The 24413-nt window shown below is 37.7% G+C and overlaps 5 protein-coding genes across 6 annotated transcripts in view; 4 read left to right on the top strand and 1 right to left on the bottom strand.

Annotated features, from left to right (window-relative positions):
• Nucleotides 1–1551: 1551 nt before the first annotated feature.
• On the top strand, nucleotides 1552–4998 carry LOC118733647 (nuclear pore complex protein Nup93-1-like). Its single transcript, XM_036463139.1, has 12 exons — nucleotides 1552–1712; nucleotides 1789–1969; nucleotides 2038–2217; nucleotides 2279–2526; nucleotides 2595–2828; nucleotides 2886–3027; nucleotides 3102–3462; nucleotides 3532–3778; nucleotides 3875–3998; nucleotides 4062–4188; nucleotides 4258–4562; nucleotides 4630–4998. Exons 1-12 carry the CDS (start codon nucleotides 1552–1554, stop codon nucleotides 4747–4749), a joined length of 2430 nt encoding a protein of 809 aa, XP_036319032.1. The 3' UTR covers nucleotides 4750–4998.
• Nucleotides 4830–8211, bottom strand: LOC118733648 (LIM domain-containing protein jub-like). Its single transcript, XM_036463140.1, has 7 exons — nucleotides 6946–8211; nucleotides 6480–6876; nucleotides 6271–6411; nucleotides 6046–6215; nucleotides 5922–5984; nucleotides 5686–5851; nucleotides 4830–5533 (listed from the first exon to the last, which is right to left on the bottom strand). Exons 1-7 carry the CDS (start codon nucleotides 7942–7944, stop codon nucleotides 5283–5285), a joined length of 2187 nt encoding a protein of 728 aa, XP_036319033.1. The 5' UTR covers nucleotides 7945–8211; the 3' UTR covers nucleotides 4830–5282.
• A 405-nt stretch (nucleotides 8212–8616) lies between these two features.
• LOC118733649 (protein SPT2 homolog) lies at nucleotides 8617–11756 on the top strand. Its single transcript, XM_036463142.1, has 5 exons — nucleotides 8617–8877; nucleotides 9685–10035; nucleotides 10094–11216; nucleotides 11289–11412; nucleotides 11468–11756. The coding sequence occupies exons 1-5, from the start codon at nucleotides 8818–8820 to the stop codon at nucleotides 11637–11639; spliced, it is 1830 nt and encodes a 609-aa protein (XP_036319035.1). The 5' UTR covers nucleotides 8617–8817; the 3' UTR covers nucleotides 11640–11756.
• Nucleotides 11757–13662: 1906 nt separating this feature from the next.
• On the top strand, nucleotides 13663–24272 carry LOC118733640 (histidine--tRNA ligase). Of its 2 annotated transcripts, XM_036463133.1 has the most exons (6): nucleotides 13862–14000; nucleotides 21911–22344; nucleotides 22419–22631; nucleotides 22696–23124; nucleotides 23200–23799; nucleotides 23862–24272. In XM_036463133.1, exons 2-6 carry the CDS (start codon nucleotides 22060–22062, stop codon nucleotides 24063–24065), a joined length of 1731 nt encoding a protein of 576 aa, XP_036319026.1. In that variant the 5' UTR covers nucleotides 13862–14000; nucleotides 21911–22059; the 3' UTR covers nucleotides 24066–24272. The 2 variants fall into 2 exon arrangements, with proteins under 2 accessions (XP_036319027.1, XP_036319026.1); XM_036463134.1 differs by lacking the exon at nucleotides 21911–22344 and having other exon boundaries at nucleotides 13663–14000; nucleotides 23862–24269.
• LOC118733641 (lipoma-preferred partner homolog) overlaps nucleotides 13924–24413 on the top strand; it is a 250790-nt gene continuing 240300 nt past the window's right edge. Inside the window, exon 1 of the mRNA XM_036463135.1 lies at nucleotides 13924–14000. The gene's annotated coding sequence lies outside the window, so the exon portion shown is untranslated. The remainder of the gene's footprint in view (nucleotides 14001–24413) is intronic.

Raw genomic sequence — 24413 nt, 5'->3', positions numbered from 1 at the left:
AAGGAGAAATGCCAAATGTAAAAGTAAATAAATTGACGCTAGCAAGGAAAAGAGGTTCGTAAAAGTATTTTTAATAAAATATTAAGTTAAAACATATTTAAATTGCTTTATATAGCAGAAAACAAGTGACCACGGTGTTACAGAGAAGAAACATAACCTTTCCTTGAGATGTGAGAATAACAAGCACAAAAAATTTTACGGCTAATAATCGGAGATTGCCTGTGTAAACGGGGTGATTAAAAAACATGGTCCAACTACACAAGATCTGACAAGATGAAGCAAAAGAAAAAAGTAATTTTCTGGCTGACGTTTGTAATTTCGGCGCCATGTTATTTTCTTTGAAAAGTAAACAAAGAATATGAAGACGAAGCATAAAGAAAAAATGCAAGCAATTTTGCAGCAAATGTTTGTGCTAACCAAATTATTATTTTGTACGTGTTTTTGTCACCAATCACCGTGCACTTCATTTTAATTACATTTGCACAAAAAATTTATTGAAAATCGCTTAAAAATCACTGAAATAAACCACCGACAAAATACACATGAAGAAAGAAGCAAAACAGAAATAGCCATGATGCAATAATACAAGGTGGTATCAGTTGTGACAGCTCGATTTTGACACTGCCTTAGCTCAGTAAAATAAGAAGAAAAACGGGAAGAAATGAATCCCCACTTGGGGGGCAGTCAATGTGGCGGAATTAGAGCGAGAAGTTGCCAACCGATAACACCTTGTATTATTGCATCATGAGAAATAGCAAGCTTCAAAATTACGAACGTCACACACTTTTTTCTCCATTGCTATTACAAATGGCGGGTACTGTTTATGAATTTGTACCACGATCTGGGGCGGTAGCCCCAGTTATGTCACACAGAAAGGATAATTCTACGTAGTAAGAGTAAGTAGTAAGGCCGCCTACGCAGAAAGGTGTTCTCTGCAAAAGGTGTTCAGCCCCCCTTCTTCGGACGCAAGTTTAACTTTGTTTTTTCCTTGCAAAAAATCTAAAATTCCCCTATTTTCAAACAGCTCCCCAGAGGTCTGTGGGAGGGGTTGGGGGAGGAGGGGTGACTTTTCATAAAGCGGCATCAATCCTCTTTCGTTTAGGGGGGATTTGTGGGGCCCACACCCCCGCCCCTCCGCCCCCACCACTAAATCGTTGTACAAATAGCTAAACATTTCCCCAAATGGCTGCTTCTCAACCGGTAAGATCTGTTCTAATTGGTTCATGATTAAAAAACGAGCTTTGATTGGGATAATATTTATATGTATATTCAATTTTTCTGTCAAACGCACGAAGGCTATGGAGATCCGCCTTAATACTTTGACCGCGTACTCGATACCCACATAAGTACTTGCGGGAATGATTCGAGTATGCCATAAGTAATCAGTGCTTGAATAAAGTATCGATTGTTTTTTCGTAGTTATTCGTATCGGAAAACTACTGTCAACAAATTGCTGCCGCCAAACGCTCTAATTTCTATCTATAGGAGTGTTGGTTTTCAAGAATTATTAATTTTTTACAATTAACAAAAACACAGATTTCAAAAAAGAATATGGATTTCAATACATTGTTGCAGCAAGCACAACGCTTAACCAACGAGACGCAGAACTCCGAGGAGTTGCCGCGTGTTGAACGTACAATTTCGCAAGTTTTGCAGGCAACACAGGAGCTGCACTCACGTGTTACTCAAACTGGCGCGCAGGACATACAGGCGTAAGTGGTGATACCATTTAACTATGTATATTCGGCCATGTCTTAACAATCGCACTATATTCTTTAAATCTTTCAGTCACATTCTACTCGGTTCAAAAGGCATAGATCTTCCGAAAATTTCGCAAAAGTTGGAGGCATTAAATGCACGAAAAACTTTTGAGCCCCTTGATCCTATTGCCGATACTGACGTGCGTAGTTTTTTGAAGAACGAAAAGGAAAATGCTATATTATCCATGATCGAAGAAGTAAACAGAAGTGTAAGTACTACAAAACTATTTTGAGTGTGCATACATAGTTAACTTGTTTCATCACGTTTCATTCACAGACATTTGAGGCGGCAGAAAAGCGCTGCTGGGAGAGTATACGTAATGAATGGCAACAGGACAAGGTAAAGCTGTTGAATGCAATGGTTGGTCCATCACAGAACTGGATCGATATACAAAAATTACCGGAACAAACTGTGCTTAATGAAACTTTTGGCACGCGTTCATGTCTAAACCGAGTTGTAGGTTAAATTTTTGGGAAATTTGCCATTGATTTCATTAATACAATTAAATTATTCATAGGAAATGGCATATGCGCGTGAGGTATATGAGTATAACACCAGTGTCATCAAAGGCGCTTTTCGTCCGAATTTGGTGCAGAGATTCGCAAAGGTGGCTGAAAGTTTTGAAGATCAAAAAGTCAACGAAATTTGGGAAATCATGAAGTACATGGTCAATATAGCACCAGTATCAAAAAATCGCGACCCCATACAAAATCGCACACAAATAACTCAATTTATTGACCAAGCCAGAAAATATTTGGAAAATAGGTTTGTATATTTAAAATTAGATTATGCTTGTTTGCATTATAAATGTTATTTGTCCTCTTGTATTGCAGATATAAATTATACATGTCGACAATCATTAGCAGCAATTTACGCGAAGCTCAACGTGGGGGCGTGCCAAGTACATTTAATTTAGTTTCTTCATTTGTAGGTCTGACTTTCAACCAAGCGAATTGTTTTGGCTTGCAGGACGCGAGTATTGACAACAAACCACTCTGGCCAATGGTCTACTTTTGTTTGCGTTGTGGTGATGTGCAATCGGCGCTACGTTGCATGCAAATGGGCGGGTAAGCAAAATAATCAAAATTTTTTATTCCAATTTTAATTTTTTCCAACCTCTGCAGTGCGGGACACGAAGATTTCATACAAGTACTGGAAGACAAAATAAACAAGCCAGAACAAAAGATTAATTCCAAGTTAGAAGGCCAATTAAGATTACATTATTGCAATAAAATAAAAAATTCTACTGATCCATATAAGAAGGCGGTAGGTGTAAACACATATTGCATATATGTATATAGGTAGTTTAAAATTTCGATACAAATATACATAATTCCTAGGTTTACTGCATAATAGCAGGATGCGACATTAACGAACAACACTTAGAAGTTGCCAAAACTACCGATGACTTTCTCTGGATTCAACTCTCCTTACTACGCCCAGAGTCCAATGACAACACCGAAGTGCTGACCTATTCTGGCCTACAAACAATGATACTTGAAAAGTATGGCGAGAAGCATTTCAATGCCAGCGAACAGCGGCACCTGTACTTCCAAGTTCTTGCATTGACCGGTCAATTCGAAGCAGCTATTGAGTTCCTAGCACGCACTGACCAATATCGCACGCATGCTGTTCATATTGCATTGGCGTTGAACGAGATGTTCCTTATCGGAGGGCCACGTAATGTGCAAGAGCCATTGTGTAAGTAATATTCAAATTGTACTGGGACTTTTTTCAGTTTTCACATAAATTTTCATTTTTTACTTAAAGTATCGGTCGACATTGAAGATCCAATGCCTATGCGGCGGTTAAATATTGCCCGTTTAGTAATATTGTATGTTAAGAAATTTGAAATCACTGATCCCGCCGAAGCTCTGCAGTACTACTTCTTCCTACGAAATTTGAAAGATCCAGAGGGACGTAATTTGTTTTTGGCCTGTGTAAGTGACTTGGCAATCGAATGTCGCAACTATGATTTGATATTTGGCAAGATGCAACCAAACGGCATTATGTCGGGGTAAGTTAACTAATTGAGCTTCTTTTTTGTAGAACTTCATGGGTTGTTTGTTATATGTACATATCTCGCTGCATTTATCTTTTTCTTACCAATTAGTGGTCTCTTCGAACAGTTCGATTGTGTTGAGTTCGACACACGAACTGCTGCTGGCATGGCCGCCGAGGAGCTAGTGAGCAAGGGGATGTTCGAAGATGCTATCAAATTGTTCGACATTGCTTGCGTAAGCCTACAAAATTTTTAAGTAAAAATTTGTTAGAATTTTCATTTCTAAACTCGTTTTTAGATGCAAAATCAATCTTTGCGCTACCTTGCAATACTTCTTTCACAAGTCGTACATCAAAGTTCGAAAAAAGATTCGCTGCGCGAACGTTTAACAATTATGGCGGCCGATTTTAGGGAACGAATGCGCGGTAAAACTTACATTGCTCAAATTGAGTAATGTATTTAGTTATTTTCTTTTTATTTTCATATTCTCACAGGCAATCGTATCGAGTGTGACCCACAAGTTATTTCTACCTTCAATTTACTATGCGAACTAGTTTCATTCTTCGATTATTATCACGAGCAGAAGTACCAATTGGCTTTGGAAGTGCTCGCAAACACCAAACTTGTGCCATTGTCAATGAATGAACTTGAAGAATGCATAAATAACTTTAAACGCTTGGGTGGGGAAATTTGTAAGGTGTATCCTGACATTCTGTTGGCAGCCATGGATATACTATACGCTCAGTACAAAAGTGTTAAGGGACGTGACACTGGCATTGTAGATACCGGGCGCGATCGTGTAAGTGAATATATCGCGAAAAATATATTTAGAAAAATGAAAACTATTCGCTTTTTTTATTATGCAGCAATTACAGCATCTGCGCGAGAAGGCGAAAGCTATTACAAATATGGCCGCGACAGTACCGTATCGCATGCCTGGCGATACGAATAAAAGACTCGTCCAAACGGAAATCCTGATGCACTGAATTCACATGAAATTAAAAATAGTCGTTAAAACAAAAATGTAAGTTACGAAAAAAAACCACACAAATAAAATAGATTGTAATTTATATAATTAAATGCAACGCTGTGAACTTTATTTTTGCCGCTTATACTTTAATAAAGTGTCGTAGGTATGTATGTATATCTATAAATGCATTTACGTGAGCAATAGAAAGCGCTTCCAAAACCGTTAATTCAATGAATTCCACAATTATGTATTGCATGTATGTATAGAGTACATATCCGATATACATACATATGTATGGAAATATGTTAAAGGAATTCTTTGATCTTTTTTTTTTTATTTCGAGTAACTATTTAAGTCACACTTGAGTCCCGCGTATGTGACTTTTTTAAGCATTAAAAGAAACTATAAATGCTGTTTACTTTATCGTCAAAATAAATTGTGCGTTACATCTTATCCCTTAAAAACTAAATTGTTTATCTTTTACCTCGCGTACAATAGTAGGAATGCATACATTTATAATTATATGGACTTATCAACTGCTCCGCCGCTTTAACCCATATACTGATATGAGGCGCACACTGGCTCCTGATGTCGAACGTGTGGGGAAGACTGCTGCATAGCCAAACGCTGTAAGTGACAAGAGCGACATAATAGGCGACCGTCTAATGGATAGCAGCGTTTGTCTGGTTCATCTGTAAGCTGCATGCCGCACTCTTCACAAATGTAGCAATCGACATGGAAATCTTTATCCATCGACACTACCCGAACCGTTTCATCGGTGCCTTCTACAGGTGTAATACCTAAAAGAATTTGTACATATTCAGACAAGTAACCAAATTCGCTTTGAATTTAAATTGAGCTATGTTGAAATTCACCAGGAAGTTAATTGCAGAACCTGCCTGATTATTTGTGGAAAACAACACATGTATATATGCAAATATTTGTCCCTTACCTTTGCCGCAACTAGCACATTTCGGTGCAAACATACGGTGATAATCATTAACGCAGTAAATTTTATGATCCACATCCACCGTAAAAGGTACACCGTCTAAACATTCATTACAAATGCAGCAACGGAAACATCCCGGGTGATACGATTTGCCCATTGCTTGAAGTATCTTTTATAAAAAATATGTTACATAATGTACTGAATGTTTCAACAATAATTCACATATCGGCGAAACATACCATCTCCATTATCAAATGTCCACAAATTGCACATTTTTCTGCAGTTTGCTGGAAACCCGAATACTATAAAAATGTTTATTTAAAAAAATACTCTTCGTTTGAAACCATGTATTATTCTGTTTACCATGTAATCCTCCTCGCAATAAACGCGACCGTGAACATTATAAAACGCCTTGCCACGCAATGCACGTCCACACGAGCAACAAATAAAGCAATTTGTGTGATATAAATTTCCCATGGCCTGACATGCCTGGCCAGCACCTTTTACCTTATCGCCACACGTATGACAAATTCCTTAAAAATATAAATCAAATAGTAGACTAAAAAAAAAATTCATTAAACGGCTTACCAAAATACTCTCCCTGTTCTTCGCTTTGTTCGATTTCTTCCTCTAATTGGCGAGTGAGCTCTTCGATTTTACGTTGGGCTTCAGTAGGACCGATGGGACGGGGTGGTGTCACGCTATACGGTAGTAAATTCTTTGAGAGGCCTAAGATAAATGGTATTTTTTTGAATATTAAAGTCATCCCGAAGTAACAGGTTAACACTATATCTCACCAGTACTATTTTGAGAGGGCGTCGGTGATATGGACGATGCAACCCCACCGGATGTTATTGGGCGCTGAGGTATAGCCAGTGGTGATTGCGTGAATTTACGTTCGCTCATAGGCGAAATTTTACGTGCACCAGCTAACGAGGCAGACTTTTCTGTCTCAATTGCACCACTACTGCCTACATAAATAGGCGATTCATTGCACATTTTTCGGTGTCCACTGTTGCTCAAAGCAATCGCCGTAGTATTTGAACGTAGTGATGCTACGCCTCCAGTTGGGCTTCTCGCTGGCTGGCGATGCAAATTAGCCGTCATGCACACATAATCAGAACTGTTGATTTCCTCAATGTAGTTTGGATTTACCGATACGTTGATGATCGGATGATGTGTGGGAAAGTGATGCTGAAACAATTTTAAATTAATATTAGTATTAAATCATAGTTTTTAAGTACATAATTATTATTTACTTACTGTATTTTTAATTGGAGTGTGTTGCAATAGTTTGTAATCGTTACTGCTCGCTGTACTGGATGCCATTGATTTAGTTGGCGATATTTGTACGTTGTTAGTACTACTGGGTAATGATAGATTGCGGTAACGCTGTGTTGGCGATGATAAACCGCTGCCACCCCCAGTAGCAGCCGCAGTGCTATTGGACGTTGCTGTTTTCAGTGAGGAATTCGAGGTGCTCCGTCGATGCATTGGTGAGGCTAACACCGCGGTCATATCTAGACCCGAGTTTTCACGTATGTGATGCGGTGCTAGCGGCATGGCACCACCACTACCAACAACGCCAATTTGTGGTGACATCTCGACGTGTTGATAAATAGTAGCAGTTGCAGGCGAAGCCTGCGGTTGTGCACGCTGTCCAGAATGTGGTATAATATTTTCGTAAATTGGCGCATTGTCCGTATGATGATCTGGTACTGGTGTATGGGCAAATCGCCCACTATTGGTACTGGCATGCATCACCATATATTGACCACGTGAAGGATTCGCAGTAGGGCTTTGGGGTTGTGCTCTCTTGTGTGCCGAATCAAAGTATGGAGCAGGCGAGACAGCTGCGCCGACGCCACAAAATTCTAGATTTTCATAAACAGGCGAATGCTTCGATGATTTTTGTTCATACATTATATTACGACCAGCATAATGTGGACTATTACCCACACCTGCAATATTCCCATTGGATGCAGGTTGTGAAAGTGGAACAATGCTTGTGCTTGCATCACCGGACAACTGTTCAATCGCACGGGGTGTGGCATACTTAGAAGAAGCAATGATATTCGTACGTTCATACAATTTATACTCCTCGGCAGATTGTTGCTGCTGTGCAGGGGTATTACCTATATGTTGCCGTATGTAATTCGCTACAATGGGATGTTTGGGAGAACTAAGTCCAATTTTCTCATCGCCCATTTGAAGGCGTTGCATTGCTTCGCTAAGGTTTTCATTGCGGCGTTGACTAGCCATCGATTAAACTCCGCAAATTCGATGTCTTTATAGAGTCGAAGTTCTTGATTACACCGGTACCATTAACGAATCTATACAATTGCTTTGCTCATGAGTTTTCGAAATGCACAATGAAACGTTTAAGAAAGGGATGATCAAACACACAAAGGAATTTCCGGAATTTTCAGGAGCCTATGATGAACAAGAATGAAGTAAATGAAATCCCTCCTTGGAGTTGCCACTAAAAGTGAAAAATAGGCTACTCCAATTTGGAGCACATAAAAGATAAAAATGAGAGCGGCCTCCCTATTAGATACGAGAAGTTAGCCCAGAGCTGCCGTGTCCCTATTATGATGAACTACAATTTTGTTAATTGTCATGGTGAACATCTGTTTCGAAAGTTTAATTTTAATTGAAGTAGAACGTTATTTGGTTCTGATTGTTTTTTGTTATTTGGTTCTTGTCTAAAAAGATGTAACTAAGACAGAAATTTTAACGTCTACCATCCAGTAATTTATGAAAACTACAGAAATACCTGTAAAAACCCCTAAAATCTCGATTCAGAGATTTACGAATACTCTAAAACAAATACAGCCCTGCATGGTGAAATAATAATAAATATATTTATTTCATCATGACAGCCCTGTATAAAAATTCCCCTCTTTATTATGGGTACAAATACAACACTGGGGAATTTTTCCTATCAATTATCGAATAGCAATAAATTCTGTCAGTCTTCGTAAAATTTTTATGCATATTTCAGTGTTTTCGGATTTGGTAAAATCGTAAAAGTAACGTGATCGGTAAGAAAATACAGAAATGCCCTATATTTAGTGCAGTTTCGGAGTTAAATATAGTCATATCTCGTAAGCAATAAATTTACATTGTTCAAAAATGGATTTTGGAACCTTGCTGCATGTGGCAAAGAAAAATAGTGAAAGCAGTAAAAATGAGGTAAGCACGGAGCAAAACCAACACAGCTGTTTGGTGGGTTCAATACCACCCAGATATACAACATCTTGGAGTTATCCAATACGTGGCAGGATTTGCAGTATTTGACAATCCTTATAATACATATGTATATAAAAATATCAATTATTCATTGAAAATATTCACTCGAAATATTCCAGTTGGTCTTCATAGCAGATGGGAGACTCACTTAAAAATTCAGTTGTGCCTTTCGAGATGTTTCGAATCCTAAAAATAAATGCAAATAACTTCAGATGTTATAGGTTTGTCCTCGTCGTCAGAACTTGCACACAGAATCTCTTCTATTTCCCGGAAATTTAACACTTTTTTTGAAGAAAACTTTTAAATACCCAACTTGCACACTCAAATAGAACTAATATAATAAACGCTACTAAGTTTTTGAATGCGAAATTATAATTTGCAACGTTTCTCGTTAACTTCGGTTATGCTAGTAGCTTCTTAATAAAATAATATATATATGGGTCTATTGATTTCGTTCTAAATTTTTACAATTCTCTGCAACAAAGCAAATCTCTTATCTAATAGAGTCATGTCACCCAAATAAGAGCAACTTGCACTTAACTAAAGCGAAGCATAATTGCTAAGTCAATGGGCGGATTTCTAAACCATTTAAAATAACATGTAAAAGTTTTTTTTTTAGACCAATTCCTTCTGTCTAGATAAAAATTGCTGTTGCATACCAATTTGGGAACGCATTTTTAATTTTCGGGTCATTTTCTAAACTTTTTTCATTCGGATTAGCTATACATAATTTTATTTCCGATTTCTCAGAGTAAATACTACAGCACCAAATTTGCCCCACCAAAAAAAGAGTCAAAGGATAAAAAGTTGTCTGCAAATATACAGAAATTCCTTCAAAAACGTGAACAGGAAGAACGCGAGCGAGAGAAGGATAAGCAACAGAAACTGGCAGATTTACTATCGATGCGAGATGAAAAGTCCAAAAACAAAATTAAAAAAATGCTAAAAGTCACAAAATCCGCAAATAAATCTGTTTTGGATGATGCAGTCAACTCCGACCACACTGCTGTTACTATGGCAGGTCCGGATCAACCAGATCAGGACGACTACGGATATGTTTCGACAGAGGCAAATGCTTTTTATGCAAAATACATTGAAAAGGTATGTAAGTTTTCATGAAACTAGAAAAGAAAAACTTAAAAAGCCATATCATAAATAGGTAAAAGACGTAAAAGAGGACAAAGGATTTGCTCCTAGTCGACCACAATCGCTCAAAGATCTCTCAGGTACTAAGGAGCGCGTGAAGGCAGCAATTACGCGTGAAATTGAAGAAAAGAGAGGTCACAAAGGTCAACGAGTATCAAGCATCACCACTGCTGTAAGTACCAGTGGCAAGGAACCAAAGGAACCAAGCATAGTGCGTCCCAGCTCATCCAAATCTCTTTATGATCCTGAAGCCGAACGGCGGGAAGAAGAACGTAAGAAGCGTGAAGAGGAGCAACAACGTAAGAAGAATCGAAAACCCCTACCCCCACCAATGGACTTTCAGGCTTTACTTAAACTTGCCGAGAAAAAGCAACATGAACCAGTTGAAATACTACCCGTTGTCAAGAAAAAAGAGCCAGAACGCTTGCTAACAATGAAAGAGAAGAAAGAAATGGAGGAGCGCCAGCGTGCAAAGGAAGCGCGTGAACGTAGAGACCGTGAGCGGGAAAAAGAGCGCACTATTGGTTCGGGCAGCACAAAGGAACGACGAGAAATTAGTAACAGTAGCTCCTCTTCGAGTGCTCCGGCGCGTATGGAACCAAATGGACGTATACCAAAATTAAATCAATCAACAAAACCAAACACGTCGACTACTGCTCAATCACTAACCAACAAAGCCGGCATTGTTTCCGTAAAACCTTCCACAGCCACTAGCGGAACAAATGGTTTTAAAAAGCCACATACTTCTTCCTCAACTTCTTTAATGTCGTCACAAAAGGATGCACTGAATTCGCATGCGAAAGTAACATCCTCATCTGCTGTGTCGTCATCATCAGTAAGTACCAAACAATCTCATTCCATACCAAACAAATCAACTGCAGCGTCAACCAATTCGAAGTCGGTACCATCGTCCAGTGCCTTAGGCAATAGTAGCGGCAGTAGTAAGAATCCTTATGGTAGTTCCTCAAACAAAAATCTGTTTAACGGTCCGTCTCGTGAATTTCCGCCACGTGATACAAAATCGGCGAAACCACGACAATTTCCTCCACCTGATGTACAAAAGGCGCGACAGTTTCCAGCGCCAGATGTACAGCGCAATCGGGGTAAAGAAACAAAGAAACCACAACCAAATAAAAGTAGGTTACAGAATTTTTTAATTTTTAAATGCTTATAACTAGAGATAAACAATAATGTTCCTCATTCGACAGGACTGCGCATCGAAGATGACGATTCCGAATACGATTCTGAAATGGATGATTTTATTGACGACGGTGACGAAGAAGAAGATTACTCATCACATATCCGGGCAATCTTTGGCTATGATAAGCAAAAGTAAAAAACGAATAAATAAAAATGAACTGTCATCAATTTTGTTTTAACTTTACAGGTATCGTGATTTAGATGACAACGATGATGCCGCTATGGAATCCAATTTCGCGCAAGTGCAGCGGGAGGAGTATATTAGCAAGAAGATTGGTATACAGGAGGACTTAGAAGACATGAAATTGGAGGCAATGGAAAAGCGCCGAAAGATGTTGGCTAAGAAGCGAAAACTCTAATTAAATGCTCTAATTGATGTTATAATTTGCAATATACTGATAATTGTGTGAATTTAAATTAAATAGGTTTTGGTTGGCTGCTTTCACCCTTCTATTCAATTCTTTCGAACTTTGTTACACATTTTGTTTTCATTGTGAAATGCTTTGATTTGAATTAGTATAAACTAGCCCCAATATTTATAACTGTACATAAATATTAACATGAATATATTTAAGTTATCAAAAAAAATGTATTTATAATGTACACATGTATTCGTATTTGATTTATATGAACATATAAAGGAAAGTGTAAAATAAATTTTTTTAATAATGCGGAATTTCCACTGGACATTAAAATTACAAAAAATTGGGGGCATTTAAAAAATGACATGTGGAAATGAATTTAATGACAAATTTTTTAACGTAATGACAAAAATAGTTTTTAATGCCCAAGTTTGTCATACAAATTTTTGCCATTTAATGCTGGTGGAAATCTAGCATAACATACTCGAAAATGCTCTTAAATTTAATTGATGGTGAAAACACATATAGAGTGTACATTTCAACGACCTTCCCATTGTCAAATGAGTTGTATTGTTTTATACGCGCAGTCATAATTCGAGTTTATTTATTGCTTAATTAAATTTATGGCTACGCTAAATCACTGATTTAAACAACCTCTATCGAGCTAAGCAGCTGTAACTGCACACGCTTGAATTCTCTCTGCTCGATAACATGGTTGTTTTAAAAAACAAATTTTTTGTTAAGCTAGTAGAGATGACCTCAAGCGAGCAGAGAAATGGCGAATCGAAAAAGGCTTTTACACACAAGTTCATCCTTATTTATGTGTATAATTATATGTGTATACTTTTTCATTGGCATATCTTATACTTGTTTTATATACATACATACATACGTAGTATATCTTAAAAAAATGTACATGTGCATATGTATAATTGAAACCTGGGTTCGAGTCGAAAGCTTGTTCTGTTCGAAAGCAAAATTCGAATCGAAGCCCCGTTCGTACTCCATAGTTCGTTCGAATCGAATTCGAAGATATTCGAAAAAAGAGAGCAACACTGTAGACATCGCACTTTCTAAAAAACAGCTGATTTCGAAAAACTGCCACTGCCACTGCGTCCGCTGCACTGAAATTATTGTGGCAAGGAGGATACCAACACCAAATTGGTCAATACCAACACGTAGGCCTTTCTCAGCAGTCAATGTCACGCTGCCTCATTGAAGTGTGTAAATCCATTGAGAAAACGCCAATATTTCAAATTGCCGAGGATTTGTATTCGGTTGTTTGATTTTAGTTGTCCTAAAAATGATTTTTTGATTAAAAGAATACATATTTTCACAATTATTATTGCAATTACTTAGATTTTTGCGGACGTCTGAGTGCTTGGTTGCTGTCGAATAGAATTTTCTTACAATTCCAGCATTTTGGCATTGGTTCGAAAGCCAGGAAGTACCAAATTTCCGAAAATTCGAAAGGGGATAAATAAAATTCGAAAGGAACATAATGGAATTCGAATATCGCACGAATGTTACTCGAAAGGTGCTTTCAGAGTACCAATCGTTCGAAAGCGAACAAATTTTCTTTCGAATCGAACTACAGAGTAAGGAACCTGGCTTCAATTATACATATGCACATGTACATTTTTTTAAGATCCATGCCGAATTGAGTCAATCAGGCGGGTTCTCAACTCGCGGCAATTCACTTCCGGGTGACCTTCTACCAAAGTCACTTTGAATTAAAATTGAATGGGGTTGAAATTCAATCGGAATTAAAAAAATGTTTGTCGATTAATATACCTAAATATGTGGCAATAAAACAAAGGTAGTGATTTTAGAAATTTTGACTTTCGATCGATCATGGGAACTTACCTTAACCGATTCAGCGGAAAAATTGAAAAACCTCAACATAAAGTCGGCACCGCAGTGCAACAACGGCAGGTAATGCAGTGTACGGCAAACGTCAAATCGAAATGTCAAACAAGTAAATTTTTCTTGCATATTCCTTCAACTGCATTCATTTTCACCGCGTGTGTGTTTTGTGGCTTGAGAATACATTTTCTTGCGATAATTTCTAAAAAGTTAAGTGAAATTCGAATGGAATAATATAATTGGCGTCAGACTTTTTCAAAAAGCAGTTTAGTGTAAAGAGTGCGCGTAGACTTGGAGTGTTAAATATTTGGCCCCAATTGGTCCGTAGACGGTCTACAAACTTCCTAAAAACTTATAAGCTGTGTGTTAGAAAAAATATAGACATTTGTGTGGAGTAGAATGAGTGAGACGCGTGAACAGATACTCGAAGAAATTAAAACTCAAGGCGATTTGGTTCGAAAACTGAAAGCGGCCAAGGAAACGAAAGAAAAGGTGAGTGTTCTACGATTTCCTGACCATTCGTATTGTGGGTTATTTGTTCCATTTATATTACTTAATTTTTTAAGTCATGTTAGCTCACGCTTTCTTTACCTCACACATATTTAATCATATTATGTCCTTGTAATATGCCTTATATGTATGTACATATGTACATAATTCACTAACAATAAGATTAACAGGCACGTTCCGAGTATTTGTTAAATTATCCAAAAATTTCATCAGATATTTAAACGTGTTCGGAAAAGCATTAGCTTAGCAAAAGAGTGGTCGTTTTGCTGTTGGTAGTTTTTTGTAACCAACATAGATACACTGTTCGGGTGATTCATTGCTGTTGCAATTTTGGTTCGCGTCTGCCATGATTAATAATAAATAGGATGAAGCGATGGGTGGTGGGGCAAGTAGGTACGTGCTGTAGTTTGATAGACTGCCTAACTGCGTGGTATCTACTTGCAGTTTTACCAAAATGTTCCATACAAAATTGGTGTGCTGGCAGATTTTCGTATAGCACAAAAGTACTCAAAACCTTCACTTTCGAATCCAATTTTTTTCTTCGTGAGCAAGCGACTGCAAGAAGTAATAACTATTGTTATTAATGAGCAGTTTGGAAACTTGATTGCAGCACCATGGACCGGTTTTAAGTGATTCCCACAACTGGTTCGCTTGCTGTTGGCCTTCCAATAATTTGTTAAAGAAACCAAAAAAATAGTCAACTTTTGCAACCACATACATTCATATATGTAACAATTTACACATATAACCAGCATTAATGTATAACGGTATCACGCGTATTTAAACAACAATAATAATGCAATGATATATGTATGTAGACACAACTCGGTAGTATGTACATATACCCATGCATGTATTTCTGCTAGCGCCTTTTGGAGGCTTGTCTTTTGCATTATAATCTAGCCAACTTGTTTATATTTTTGCAAACAGGCTTTCATTACTTTATCACAACTCCTACGATTCTGTTGAACTTGAAACATTGGTGACGACAACTTAGCTGTCATTTATGGATTCTATTATTATGTAGATCACACACACCTGGTACTCCACTTACTTTGAAAGGTTATCGACTTAAGTCATTAATTTATCAGCAGCATTGTCTCTTACACACTGAAAAAAAGTAATGAAGGCTCCCAAAAAAGCAAAATCGCTACAGCGAAAAAATGGTTTAAAAAACCGCATAAATTCAAATCCGCATAAAAAAAAACGCATAAAAAGATACCTATGTACGTGTGTATTAGTAATGAGAGTCGGAGTACAAGAACTTTTAATATGGCCATCTTCCCCCTTCACGCTGGCTCTTGATGTTACCCCTCATCTAGGACCTAAATCTGCCAAGCCGGCTCCGAAGTGCAAAAGGATCCTGGAAGCTATTTTGCTCATCACTGAAGTAATCCAACGGATTCACGTTAACTGATTTTGGAGGCCATTGTGATGACTCGCAACAAGCACGATGAGGTTGAGTCCTGTCAATGTATACTTAATTGACATTAAATTGATGTGCATCACATTTTCTACTCGTAGTTTTTTTAACTCGGTAACCTACTGAAAACGAAAGGTTTTCGTGATTGTTTTCCCGTATTGATTTTATCAAAAAGATTTCTACATTTTGATAAAGCTACACCTTATTTACTATTTATTATGTGAGTAATTACAAAATACGAAAAAATCTGAGTTATTTCTTTTGTCACGGGTGGGACTAAAAAATAACCTGTGTTTTGGAGCAGATATATTTTACGGAAACTCCACGAACACAAACAAACCAAGAACAACAACAAAAATTATAACCGACTATCTCACCGATCTTTCCAACTTCTTCTCCGCAAGGAACCTCCAAATCTCCGCCGCAAAATCCAGCGCCACACTTTTTACGACCTGGACCAAGGAGGTGGGGCTAGAACTGGACGTCTTCGTCGATGGCGCCAAAATACCGACGACCAATCACCCTAAAATCCTAGGAGTGACGTTCGATAGCCTCTTCTCCTTCTCCGCGCACGCCACAGCCACATGCAACAAACTGCGAGCCAGGAACAAAGTCCTAAAATCGCTAGCCGGCAGCACCTGGGGAGCCAACAAAGAAACCCTGCTCGCGACCTACAAGGCAATCGGCCGGTCAGTGGCTAACTACGCGGCACCAGTGTGGACGGCGGGGACAAGCGACACCCGATGGAGGAACCTCCAAACCTGCCAGAATGCAGCTCTACGTACGGCTACAGGTTGTCATCTCATGTCGTCCGAGCATCACCTACATGAAGAAAGCCAGATGCTGGCGGTGAAAGAGCACAACACCATGCTGTCGAAGCAATACCTCGTGGGCTGTCACCGAGGGAATCACCCCAACAATGCCTTGCTTCGTAACGAACCGCCCCCACGACACGTGAGACGACACCTGCATGACTGGAAAGCGGACATTGAGCCGTACGTAGACCATCCATTCGACGCAGCAACATACAGAGCGGCGCTCAACAGCCTACACAGCGATGCGGTCAGAACGAGCCTCAGTACGCGTAATGACAACATCGTCTTGGGCGGTCGACCGCCGCCCATAGACCCAGAAGAAATAGAGCTGCCGAGAGAGACCAGGTGCACCCTAGCACAACTCCGTTCTGGGTGGTGTCACCGACTCAACAGCTACCTCTCTCGGCTGAACACACAAGTGGCAAACACATGCCCTGCATGTGGGCAAGGTCCTCACGACACCCAGCACCTCTTCACGTGCACCTCCAACCCTACGACCCTGACACCAGAAGCGCTCTGGACCGCGCCTATCGACGCAGCCCGCTTTCTCGGCCTCAGGCTCACAGAGTCGGAGGATGAAGACGACGACACATGACAAATCTGGGGGGTTGAGCACTGCTGCTACAACAACAACAACAACAAAAATTATTTATTACGTGTGGGACTCGTACGAATTTTTAACCCACTTCCAAAAAAGGAGGAGGTTATCAGTTCGTCGGAATATTTTTTTTTTTTTTTTTGATGTATGTTACCGCTTAAGTTTGCACCACGTCAACCGATTTCAATAATTCTGTTTGCAACGGAAAGGTGGTGTCTCAGAGGTGGTCCCATATTTAAAAAAAAAAAAAATATATATATATGTATCTATATATTTCATGATCCAACGATCGGATCTAAACCAAATTAGTATGGGACCACCTCTGAGACACTACCTTTCCAAAAGAATTATTGAAATCGGCTGACGTGGTGCAAAGTTATGCGGTAACATACATAAAAAAAAAATATTCCGACGAACTGATAACCTCCTCCTTTTTTGGAAGTCGGTTAAAAAGGAGCTTTTAATGTGGTCTACATGAAACATTAGTTATTTAAAAATATAAGAAACCAAGTAGGGATACAATTCACTCAAGTTTTATTTTAGGATAGTGACTTTTATTTAGAAGAAAATGCCTAGCACCGCCAGGCCAAAAAAATTATAAACCAAAAAAAACCAAGACTGGTCAAAATGTCACTTACATAACTTAATCGGCTGACCACAAGGGTTTATAGGTAATGGGCGAGTCCTCCCCTCCTCCCCGGAGTCTATCTCAACAAACAAATAAAGCTTATCAGCCCTATCAACTTACCGCTGACAACTGTCCCAACCGTAGCTGTCACGGGTGGGACATGCTTCCCTGTCGAATTATTCTTATCTAACTATGTGGAAACAAAAATGCAATTGTGGTAAACATTTGCAACGAATTTCTAACATGTAGCAAACACGAAACATGTCATTGTTGTTGTTGTAGCAGCATGCAAGTTCTCCAAAGAGTTTCTGGAGAGTGTTGCTGGAGTGACAGTCCTTGGCCAGATATAAATCTGGATTCACTCTAAAAAGTCTGTTTAAAAATGCGACTATAAATCGATTTTATTTTTGTTTATTTTTAAAATTTTTGGTAAATTTACACGATGAATATGCATATGCATATGCAATACATGTATTTTTCTCATTTACACATTTTCGTGCGAAAAATCCTTTTTGTTAGCGGCTTTACACAATTCTACGGGTGAAATCATGATACTAAAAAGAAGGTAGTTTCAATAAACAACTTTTTGATTAAAAACGAGATTTTTGACAATTGCCAATTTAAGTTTTTTGGTAGAGAGAATTTTATATCCTAAATTTGTGAGTATAAATAAAATAGTTGTATCAAAATTTACCTTTTAAAAATAATTAATATCTTATCTTAAGAACGTTAAAATTTAACATCAAATTCGACAGCTACTTGCCAAAATCTCTATTTTAACATTAATAAAATTTTAGTGAACATATATAAAATTTTTTTTTAGTGCTTCATCTGATTATTACACAATGTAGCTAGCCAGGATTATTACAGTTTTCTATATCGGATACGATTGTTTCTGATATAATTGAGACACTGAAATTACACATTTCGATATTGTCTTTGTCCATGTCTTTCAAGTAACTTGAAAACGGAATTTACTTTGGGGCCCATAGGCTTCATGACAATCCCAAACCGTTTTCAAGGTGTTTTCGTTGTCGGTCAGAACATGGTATTATGCAGATTTGCAGAAATCATTTTCGGAAATAAAAGTTGCAAGGTTTAACTGCAACAGAAATTGCGCAAATTGCTTTCGAGAAATATTTTCAACTTGTAAAATATTATAAAAATGTTGAATAAAATAAGAAAAATACGCGTAATTAATTCGTTCTTCTGATCCGGAGTATTTAAGTATTAGTGAAATAGACATTTTGTGACTGTTTTGTGCACATTTTAGCAGGTTTAGTAAATTTTTCAGGTCATTAATTTTGTTAGAAGCATAAAAATGTCTGGTAACATAGTTGAAAGTGGACTTGTCTGCATTAACCATGTAAATATTTAGACAAAAATTAGTATCGGAAAGTTTGATTTTCAGAAACAAGGTGTAACTGCTCCTGCAATCTCTTTTGGAAATTGAGTTTGGCAGACTTTTACTAAGAGCCCTGATACATGACATTTGTTTTCATATGTAAATGCTACTTTTCTTAAACTTTCTAATATATGCTACATATATGGTACAAAAAAGTAGCATTACATATGCAAATACATATCGTGCTAGAGCCCTGTAAAGTAAGTAGTAAGGATAAGATTTAGATTAAACAAAGATTAGAGATATTAGACACATAACAGTAGCAAGAGTTTTATTTTTTGAATTTTGAATTATGTCGTTATTGCAGATGACCATCGACCTGTATTAGTATGTAGATAATAAGAATGTTTTTGAAAAAAAAAAAATACAGGTAAAGCTTATCTCATTTGCTAAGGGCTTGGTCGTGCTTCCCTTCCGATGTGTGGTGTGCGCTAGGGCGGGTCGAACATTTAATTTTTCTCAAATCCTTTGGTAATAGTGAAAATATATTATACCATGAGGTCAACAACAAGCCTGTAAAATTTTATTCGTTTATTTTATTTGCAAGAGCCTGCGCATCGACCCGCAAGTGAAACAAAACACACTGGTCGAATATGACGGATTCTTGTTAAAAATTCACCCAAAATGCACCAAAACCTTTTTACGGTTTGGGCTGAGAACAAAAACCTTTTTACTGGCCACACTGTTTTTTATCAGGCCTTCAAGTTAGGCTCTCTCCGCCGTTGTGCCTGAGTGATTAGAGGTGCGTACTACCCCTCCGTAGAACCTGGGTTCGATCCCTGGTGCGAGCAACATGTCTATTTATAAATTAGAAAGATACACTTAACAAAAGTTTAAGCGCCAAAATATAACTGCATACTATTAATACAAGTTAGGCTCTTCTTACTTTAATAGAACCTTTGTAATTATAGTGTATCTTGTATAACATGTAAATACTACGATACATTAACTTTCCTTTACGAAAATTCGCTTAACACGTCCTCTGAAAACATATGTGTATGTATGTAAATGTTTATATATGTAACTACCCAGTGGGAAAATGTAATGTATAGTAATCGAAAAAATAATCAGTGAAACAGCTGTTTTCACGTTCGAAAATGCATTATTTTTCCCACGTAGCACAGTGCGGCCGAAATTCAAAAGTGCGGCAAAAATTCTAAGGTTTAAAGAACTGATTCAAAATTTCGTACTAGGGGGTTTTCGAGGACGCTAATGTAGTAGTATGTATTAAGTATCATATAAAAGGCGTCTGGTAAATTTCGGGCTTTTTAATTAGAATTCTTAGAGAGGTTTTGAGTATGCAGTTTTATAGCCCAGTCAATTTTAGTGCAAGTTTGAGGTAGCTAGAACTTACCGTTGATTTTTGAGAATGTTTTTGTTGACAGTGCCAGTTGTTTTCTTCCATACGAAGTATGTTCGATGATATGAAGAAAATGAGCAACACCTTCAACAAAAAAAATAAAAAAAATCGAAAAATCAACCGTAAGTTCCAGCTTCTTTAAACTTGCACTTTGTTATACTTAAATTAAATGGGCCACAAAATTGCATACTCAACATCTTTCTGTGAAATCTAATTAAAAAGCTTGAAATTTTTACATGGAGGTCGAGCTAATATGTATAAGCGTGTTAAAAAAATAACAAAAATATATAAGGAGCAGAAATGAGCATCTGAGTTTTGTTTTATTCTATAACTGTAACCTCCAATAGGTTTAAAGGCAGCATCCAACGGCGTGTTGCTACTGTTGCATTTAACAACTCAAATTTTGTTTAAAAACAAACGAAAAAAATACATTTACATTTTTATTTTTTTAAATTTCTGTTACAGTACTTTTTTCACAAATTTTGTAACGTATTTTATTAACCTTCAGACGTAGAATCCATTTGGTTTTATTTGGTTTCCTATTCTCTAACTACTTTTATATGTTAATAACTTTTCGCTTTTTATTACAATAATGTTGTGCTTGGGAAAAGGTGTCACTAGAAATGAATATAAAGAGAGGACTTACGGTACAGGTCGTTACAGTGAACAGTTTTCGCTTCTTAGGTGATCCCTTTAGTCAACTCAATGTCAAAAACGGCCTAGAAACTTTATTTTCTCGAATTTTGGCCGCACTTGTGGAATTCGGCCGTACTGTGCGTCGATGTCCTAGGAAAAGTAGGGCATTTAATTTTTCATTACCAGTAATGCAGCGACTGTTTGGATGCATTAGAACGCTGCTTACATATTAAACAGTAATAGAATCTAGAACTCATAAGAAACACATTACATTATTTATCACGCATGTAACGCATTACTACTTTTCCCACTGTGTATTTTTTAAGTATACTTAATACTCATATGCAAATAAATTATGAAATATGAAAATTAAAATTAAAATAGCACATTTAAAAATATTAAACATCATAGAAGCTGTAAATATTCAAAAATTAAAGTGTTGCAGCGCATCAATTTGTGGCCGATGGAATGCAATATTTTTTCAAAATCATTTCAAATCTACATACATATGTATGTATGTACATGTATGAAAAAAAAAAATCATTCGTAGTCATTAGTTTTGCAAACTAAGCAAATCTATTTCATCACTCATTTATAGACAACTAACTCATTCACACATACTGCACCGATCCAACACTTCAATATGAATTTCAGATTTTGTGGAAAGTCATAAATATTACGCCAAAACATCGCCCTCAGAATGCAAAATCTCGACATCGCATCATTCATTTTCTATATTTATTCTTATGTTTTCTAAAGTAAATCTGAAATATCTCCTCATTTAATTCATATTTGGATCTACATATGTATGTATTAACCCCATGCCTAGCAGTTCCTCATTTTCTCTTATTAAATAATTTTCCTAATTATGTTTGTTAAAACTCTTTATTGTTATTTGTGCGCGTCAATTTATTAACAAATCTAAATATTAACTTTGCAAATCGCAAATGTTTTACCTAGAATATGTATGATTTTTTTCACTCGGATACATTTTTTTCTAATCAGTATCATTATTGTTGTTGTTTAGGTTTGAACAAATCGGCGCGTACTTTTAAATTATTTGAAATTAATCTCGATACATGATTGGTTACGCTGAAAGTGAGCTTTCAGTAACATAATAAAAAAAAAAACTTGCAAAGACATTCGAATCGTTATTTTATCAAAAGAAGAAGAAAAATGTTGCGTTCGATTGGCCGTCAAAGCGCTTATTTTATTGGACATACAAAAGGCCGGCCATTAACTGCTCGGTCCGCACTTGTGCGTAACACGCTGAGTGACGAGCTTAAATTCGGGTTCGCAGGTCAGCAACAGTGTCGTCACTGCGCCACCAGCCACAAGGTGGGGCAATTCGAAAGTGCTACAACAAAAGATATTTCGCATAGAAAAAAGAACAGCCACACAATCAACAGCAATAATGAGACTGATGATGAAGCATCTCTGCTAGCACAACAACTGGCACAGGTTAGCTTTAGTACTTGCTAAATAATTGCTTTTGATTTGCTTAAAAAATGTGTGGTATTTTATTATATTTGCAGATCGATGAAGAGGTTGCACACTTATTGGCCTTGAAGGCGAAACTCGGCGATGGTCCAACAACGCCACAAAAGTTTACGCTTAAAACGCCTAAGGGCACGCGTGATTATTCGCCCCAGCAGATGATGTTGCGTCAAGGTGTGCTGGATAAGATCATTGCTGTTTTCAAGAAGCATGGTGGCGAAGCGATTGATACCCCGGTCTTTGAGCTGAAGGTGTGTAGAAAGGCTCATGTTAAAAAAAAAAAATCTCATAACCTATTTCCTTTAATTACTTTAGGAGGTACTCACTGGCAAATATGGCGAAGATTCAAAACTGATCTACGATCTCAAAGATCAAGGTGGCGAAATTTTATCGCTGCGCTATGATCTAACTGTTCCACTGGCACGTTACCTAGCGATGAGCAAAATATCCACCCTAAAGCGTTACCACATCGCCAAAGTGTATCGACGTGATAATCCCGCTATGACACGTGGCCGTTATCGTGAGTTCTACCAGTGCGATTTCGATATTGCCGGTACATTTGACCACATGCTGCCCGATGCCGAGTGCGTAAAAATTGTTGCGGAAGTGCTGGACACACTAGACATTGGTGAATATGTGATTAAAATCAATCACAGACAATTGTTGGATGGAATGTTTGAGGCTTGTGGAGTGCCCGTCGATAAGTTTCGCACCATTTGCTCGGCTGTTGATAAATTAGACAAGGTAATATGGCACACGGTAGTGACATTTAACATGTTAATATGTATTTATTTAAATTTCATTCGCTTTAAATAATAGTCTCCCTGGTCTGATGTGCGTAAGGAGATGATCGAAGAGAAGGGACTGGATCCTGCTGCTGCGGATAAAATTGGTGAATATGTGCGCCTCAGTGGTGGCTCTGAGCTTTGCGAACAATTGCTTGCTGACGAAAAATTGAAAGCAGTACCCAGCGCGGTTAAAGGTTTAGAGGGTATGCAGCTTTTACTCAAGTACAGCGCTGCCATGGGGCTGTCGGGGAAAATAAGCTTCGACTTAAGCCTTGCACGTGGACTTGACTACTATACAGGCGTAATTTATGAATGTGTGCTACAAGCTGAGCCGAAGATAGTGCAAAACGGCGCTGACGGTGCGGAGGAGCAAGGTGCGGTTGGCTCTGTTGCTGGCGGTGGTCGCTACGACAATCTGGTCGGTATGTTTGATGCAAGGGGCAAACAGGTTCCTTGTGTGGGTGTCTCTATTGGTGTGGAACGTATTTTTTCTGTATTGGAAGCCAAAAATGCTGCAGCCGGTGTAAAGACGCGAACCAACGAGGTGGAAGTCTATGTGGCTTCTGCTCATAAAGGTTTACATGAAAAGCGTTTGTCCATCTTGAACACCCTGTGGGAGCAGGGAATTAAGGTGAGTGTTAAATTTTTAGTGGTATTTGGACCTCAATATGATGTTTTTTTTTCTATTTAAAGGCTGAACACTCATACAAACTGAATCCAAAGTTACTGGCGCAACTACAATACTGTGAGGAGAATCAAATACCATTGGCCGTTGTGTTTGGCGATTCAGAATTAACGAAAGGCATTGTGAAGCTACGTGAAGTGAATACGCGGAAGGAGGAGGACGTACCATTGACTGAGTTGGGAGATGAGATAAAGAAACGTTTGCGTAATTAAATTGTCTTGGCTATTCGCGTGATTACTATACGGCAGGCTTACAATAGATTCAATTATTTATTTATCACAAAGTGAAATTCTAAAATAATTAAATTCTATGAAATAACAACCAATGTGAAAAAGAAACTTATCCAAAAAAACGATGCTAAAATAAATAGTTATACAAAAACGCATTTACTGGGAACAATAACAGAAAAATTGTCTTTTGTTTGTACTTTAGCTTAAAGCTAGAAATTACATTTATAATTTGAAAATTAATTTAAGGCTTTAAAAGTAAGAGCAATCTCCACTGCTAGTTAAGGTATTATAAACCTTTTTAACATCTGCAACCTAACAAGAAACAAAACA

Source organism: Rhagoletis pomonella, unplaced genomic scaffold (genome assembly GCF_013731165.1).
Source record: "Rhagoletis pomonella isolate Grant_MI unplaced genomic scaffold, Rhpom_1.0 Rhpom_scaffold_00002, whole genome shotgun sequence".
In the NCBI taxonomy this organism is placed as follows: domain Eukaryota; kingdom Metazoa; phylum Arthropoda; class Insecta; order Diptera; family Tephritidae; genus Rhagoletis; species Rhagoletis pomonella.
Note: the sequence above shows the minus strand (reverse complement) of the source record. Positions and strands in the feature narration are given on the sequence as shown.

Coding starts and splice junctions, on each gene's coding strand:
- LOC118733647 (XM_036463139.1), top strand. CDS start 1,552: ATGGATTTCAATACATTGTTGCAGCAAGCACAACGCTTAACCAACGAG. Junction 1,970..2,037: donor TCGAAGAAGTAAACAGAAGT/GTAAGTACTACA, acceptor TTTCATTCACAG/ACATTTGAGGCGGCAGAAAA. Junction 4,563..4,629: donor TAGATACCGGGCGCGATCGT/GTAAGTGAATAT, acceptor TTTATTATGCAG/CAATTACAGCATCTGCGCGA.
- LOC118733648 (XM_036463140.1), bottom strand. CDS start 7,944: ATGGCTAGTCAACGCCGCAATGAAAACCTTAGCGAAGCAATGCAACGC. Junction 6,412..6,479: donor GCCCTCTCAAAATAGTACTG/GTGAGATATAGT, acceptor CATTTATCTTAG/GCCTCTCAAAGAATTTACTA. Junction 5,534..5,685: donor ATGTGCTAGTTGCGGCAAAG/GTAAGGGACAAA, acceptor AAATTCTTTTAG/GTATTACACCTGTAGAAGGC.
- LOC118733649 (XM_036463142.1), top strand. CDS start 8,818: ATGGATTTTGGAACCTTGCTGCATGTGGCAAAGAAAAATAGTGAAAGC. Junction 10,036..10,093: donor ATGCAAAATACATTGAAAAG/GTATGTAAGTTT, acceptor TATCATAAATAG/GTAAAAGACGTAAAAGAGGA. Junction 11,413..11,467: donor TTTGGCTATGATAAGCAAAA/GTAAAAAACGAA, acceptor TTAACTTTACAG/GTATCGTGATTTAGATGACA.
- LOC118733640 (XM_036463133.1), top strand. CDS start 22,060: ATGTTGCGTTCGATTGGCCGTCAAAGCGCTTATTTTATTGGACATACA. Junction 22,632..22,695: donor CCCCGGTCTTTGAGCTGAAG/GTGTGTAGAAAG, acceptor TAATTACTTTAG/GAGGTACTCACTGGCAAATA. Junction 23,125..23,199: donor CTGTTGATAAATTAGACAAG/GTAATATGGCAC, acceptor TTTAAATAATAG/TCTCCCTGGTCTGATGTGCG.